Source organism: Miscanthus floridulus, chromosome 15 (genome assembly GCF_019320115.1).
Source record: "Miscanthus floridulus cultivar M001 chromosome 15, ASM1932011v1, whole genome shotgun sequence".
In the NCBI taxonomy this organism is placed as follows: domain Eukaryota; kingdom Viridiplantae; phylum Streptophyta; class Magnoliopsida; order Poales; family Poaceae; genus Miscanthus; species Miscanthus floridulus.
This window is the reverse complement of record NC_089594.1, coordinates 82,121,932-82,126,951: the sequence shown is the minus strand read 5'-3', so window position 1 is coordinate 82,126,951 and position 5,020 is coordinate 82,121,932. Positions and strand designations below refer to the sequence as shown.

The following is a 5,020-nucleotide window of genomic DNA, read 5'->3' as shown; positions in this document are numbered from 1 at the left end:
CGATTCCTAGTAGATCATTCGAGTCCTCACCGTTCAGCTCAGGCTCTGCATCGAGAGCAGAGCAACCCAGAGAGGGGCACCGAGAGCTCCTCCGCTGCCTCCATCGTCTTCCGCCTCTCTGACGAGGGGGAAGGAACCACTAGCGGCGAGGCTTTCCTAGGATCAGCGTCGAGTGATCCCCTACCAAATCTCTCTTTTTGTGTCTTACACTCTGTTATAACCCCTCAGATTTTGGGTGCTCTTGAGTATAAGGATCATCAACTGCTGGACGTAGGGCGCCCATAGTCCGAACCAGGATAAACCGTTGCGTACACTCTGTGATTCTTGTGCTCTTGAGTCTACCTGAGCCACCGGAGACACGCACTGTGACACTTGAAGAACAACAATGCTTGTCACGGTTTTAACCCCGCGACTCCGGGCGAGTCACAGGTAGCAGACGATAGATGAACTCCAGTTATGTCATTTACATGCCTAATTTCATTTTATAATCGTTCTTTTTAGATTCAGCAAAATTTTCCTTCATATGAATAAAATTCCATCACCTGAAAATCTCGAAGGGTACCTCTTCGAGTCACTCGAGGGCTAGATTCTTATTTTCTATAGTTTTTTCCCCTTGGCTTCTTAAGCGCCTCGATACGTTATACTAACTCATCGAGGTACTCAGGGGCTACTTACTCCTAGATTTCTCTGCAATTTGCTTCGGAGTTGCATCCTGATACGGTTATACTAGTCTATTGGGACGCTCTGGGCTACTAAGGTTGAAATGATGATGCGTTCTATTCTATCAACACCTAGATACGTTATACTAACCTATCGAGGTGTTTGGGGCTACCGTCATGCTACCATATTTGGTATCGTCTGTTGCCATCATTTTGGGACATTGCACATATGGTGGTCGTTCCTCATAGTCCTTGTTTCTTTTTAACAGGTTCTTAGGGAGAAGGGTGGCAAGACAAGATCGGGGTTGCTGGTGTCTGTAACGGCGGAGGTGGAGCATCAGCTCTTGTTGTTGAGCTCGCATAAGAAATATTGAATAAGGCTCAAAACAGTGAGTATACCTAGCATTCATTTATTACATGATGGAGCATTGAAAATGACCATCAGTTATCCCAGGTGCTACTGTCTGCATAATTCAACCGAGCATGATTGAGCAGTCATTCTGCCGTGCCGCTTCATTAACCATAGCAGCATGATGTCGCAGGCGCAATCATTCTGGCAATTAGCACCAGCTCCCTGAGGCGACCTTGTACTCTGCTCTTACGTTGATGTATGTTTAGTGTTGTAGCTTGCTGAAGATTCTTAAGTTAATTCGGCAATAAAGTGTGGTGTGTTTCTGCTACCCGCATCTTTATTTACATCCCATTTGAAGACTCCAGTTTTAAATGTTTGTGTCAACTGAAATTCGTCTACTGAAACTCTGAGGATGTTACAATGGAGAAGCCCGGGTTCCAGTCCAGGTAGAGCAGGGCTTGGAACGGGATGACATGGTTCAAATCAGTTGTTGTTACTGTTGCTTCCAGTTGCCTTGGTCTCATCGATGAGTTGAAGATACTTGGAGCCTGCCTGTCTTTAGCTACTCATCGCTACAGTTGTCAGCGTTTTCTGTGAATGGAGCTCTGTTCTGTTCTGAGCCTTGTGAATGGGTGATTGCTCTGCACCTGCTATAACATGCTCTGTTATCTCCTTGTGTTTATTAATTAACTGCTGTCAGTCTCCAAAATTGAGATGGATGCCAGTCATGTTGATATCATGAATGGAGGAGTACGTCATCAACCAATAATACATCTTCTATAACATTACTGTCCCGGCCCTCTCCCTCACTTGTGGCCTTTAATAATACATCTATTTCTACCTATACTAGTACTCTTTACTACAGTTCTATTTTTCTTCATACCCTGCACTGCACGGCAAGTTCGTCCTTTTCTTTTGGTCGATGAGGAAAAAGGAAAAGAAAATAGCTCTTCGTCCACAGCGTTCAGACAGGAGGCGCTGCGGCCTTTCCCTCCAGCTCCAGCTCCACGTCGGCGTCGGCGGCTGCCGGCTTCTTGAACCTGTACCAGCGCGCGCAGACGACGTAGTAGACGAGGTTGACGGCCGCCATGGCGGCGATGAGCAGGTAGTAGAGGTCGACGCGTCCCTGGTTGAGGTCCTGCGCCAGCCAGTCGGGGCGTCCGTCGCGGCCGCCCGTGGTCCGGTGCACGACGCTGACCATGAGCCCGCTGGCGTAGCTGGCTATGGCGAAGCCCAGGGAGAGCAGCGCCCCCGCGACGCTGCGCATGTTCTCCGGGAACTGCTTGTAGTAGAAGTCGATCTGTCCGATGATGGCGAACGCCTCGGAGAGGCCGGCCAGCATCTGCTGTGGCACGAGCAGGAAGCAGGAGGTGCTGTCGCCGACCCTGCGGCGGTGTCTCTCGACGGCGGCAGCGACAAGCATGGTGACGATGGAGAGGACGATCCCGACGCCGATCCGCTGCAGCTGGGTGATGCCGCCCTCGCGCTTGGTGAGGCGCTGCATGGCTGGCACGAGCACGCCGTCGTAGAAGGGGAGCCACAGGGTGAGCGCCAGCATGTTGAAGACGACGAAGGAGCCCGCGGGGATCTGGAAGCTGCCGCGTCCGACGTGGCGGTCGGTCTGCATGGCCTGGAGCACGTTGTAGTTGCCGAGGTTGGTGAGCACGATGTAGTAGACGATGCCGGAGGACCAGACGGGGAACAGGCGCGCCAGGCACTTGACCTCCTCAACCTGCTGCAGCGTGCAGAGGCGCCACGGGTTGATGGGGTTGTCGGCGTCGTCGTCAGGGGTGCGCACGGCGGCCTTGTCGAGGCAGAGGAACTGGTCGGTGTACGCGATCTTGGAGACGAGGCTGCTGCGGTGTGGCGGGTCGTAGAGGTCGGCGGGCGAAGGTGCGGGGAGACGGCGCTTGTGCACGGCGGCGACGAGGACCTGTGCGAAGCTGGTGAAGGGGCTGCCTTCGGGCCGGACGCGGACGTAGAGTCGCGTGCCCATGAAGAAGAGCGCGCAGGAGAGGCCCATGAGCGTGGCCGGCACGGCGAGCCCCAGCGCCCAGTTGACGTTGCTCTGAAGGTAGATGATGACGGTGGCGGAGATCATCATGGCGATGGTGAAGGTGAAGTAGTACCAGTTGAAGAAGCTGTTGATGCCCCGGCGGCCCGCGGGGGTGCGCGGGTCGAACTGGTCTGCGCCGAAGGCCAGGTTGCAGGGGCGTATGCCGCCGGCGCCCACGGCGAGCAGCGCGAAGGAGGCGAGGAGCACGGCCATCTGGAGCGACGACGGCCTGGTGGTGGGTTTGGGATGAGCCGCGGGGTGGAGGGACGGCACGGCGGCGGTGAGGGTGAGGATGATCATGCCGAGGAAGGAGGCGATGGAGGCGAGCGCGATGGTGGTGTAGCGGCCCAGGTAGCTGTCGCTGAGGAAGGCGCCCAGGAGCGGCGCCATGCTGACGGTGCCCGACCAGAGGCTGAGCAAGGTGGCGGCGCTGGCGCCCGTCATGCCGTAGACGGTGGTGAGGTACACCAGCAGGTTGGCCGTGGTGCCGATGGTGCCCAGCTTCTCGCACGTCTCGTTCCCTGCATGCCCATGAATCATGACCGGTTACGATTAGCCATTGCATGCGCTTGCAGTTCTTTCCGTTCATGGATCTTTTAGCTCATCAAAATGAATGAATGAATGATTGCTCGATCGAGAGGGAGCGAGTGATGCTCATGCATGTATGCAGCCTGCTGGTTGCCACGTAGGCACGCAGTTATTGGCTTTTCTATTGTGTGCACACATCCACACACAGATCGATCCAAGGCCCAGTTTAGATGCAAAATTTTTTGCAAAATGAACACCGTAGCATTTTCGTTGTTATTTGGCAATTAGTGTCCAATCATAATCTAATTAGGCTTAAAAGATTCGTCTCGTGGATTTCGTCTAAGCTGTGTAATTAGTTTTATTTTTTATTTATATTTAATGCTTCATGCATGCATCCAAAGATTCGATGTGACGGGGAATCTTGAAAAATTTGGCAAAACGAAGTGGAACTAAACAGGGCCCAAGCGACGAAGTCGAAACAGTGCACAGGAGCTGCTTTATTAGCTTTTCATTTCATTTCACTGGTTGGTGTCTCGGTGGTGTACGTGACTGCTGCCGGCCTGTTTGCTCCGTCGTATTTGGTTTATAAATTATAGTTTATTAATCAATAAATAATATTTTTCTTTCACACCAAATTAGTTAATAGTACTTTCAATCATGGCTTATAAGCCAAATAAACCCAAACGAATAGGGCGGTACATCTATAATTCGATCTACATGGTGGTGAGTGAAAGAAAATGGCGTGGTTGTGCTTGTGCATGTGCATGCTAAGGGCGTCCCCACGGTTGTCCTGCCTGCTAGCTAGGAGGAGCAGCTGGCCAATCACGAAGAAAGAGAAACCAAAAATTCACGGCGCTAGCGAGATAGCAAGAGCTAAACTAGCACGCTTCTCAAAAAAAATTCTCTGACAAAGGTAGCACTATCTGACTTCTCAGTTTTTTTAATTAATCGTTTTAGGCTTCACGTCAGCTAGCGTTTTGGAAAGCCTGTTTGACGTAGGGCTGCTTCTACATGGTGGTGAGGACGGAGGACGTGTGTGTGTATATATATATAGGAGTGGTGAGCTCACCTATGACGTAGGGCATGGACTTCCATCCGCGGTAGTTCTCCTCTGGCTCGCCCGCGTCGGATTCATCGGAGAGCTGCTTCGTCTTGGTGGTGGTGGTGGTGGTCGCCGTCTCCTCGGCGGCGGCGAATGTGGGCGCCTTGTCGTGCTGCGGCATCTCCAGCTGCGGCTGCGGCCGCTGATCGTCGGCTGCTTCCATGATCGTCGGCTGTCGTGCTGGGATCGAGGACGACGACGACGACGACGGGCAGGCTAGCTAGAGCTGCTGCTGCTGCTAAATGCTCAAACGCTGCTCATGGATGGATGGATGGATCTCCTAAGGTAGTAGCTGGTCTGCTCTGCTGGTGGTTTGTTTTGAG

General features: G+C 52.7%; 1 protein-coding gene across 1 annotated transcript; it reads right to left on the bottom strand.

Moving 5' to 3' along the window:
• Positions 1-1,745: 1,745 nt before the first annotated feature.
• On the bottom strand, positions 1,746-4,772 carry LOC136509066 (protein NRT1/ PTR FAMILY 2.9-like). The gene is made up of 2 exons (XM_066503869.1): positions 4,665-4,772; positions 1,746-3,588 (listed from the first exon to the last, which is right to left on the bottom strand). The coding sequence occupies exons 1-2, from the start codon at positions 4,678-4,680 to the stop codon at positions 1,976-1,978; spliced, it is 1,629 nt and encodes a 542-aa protein (XP_066359966.1). The 5' UTR covers positions 4,681-4,772; the 3' UTR covers positions 1,746-1,975.
• Positions 4,773-5,020: the final 248 nt, after the last annotated feature.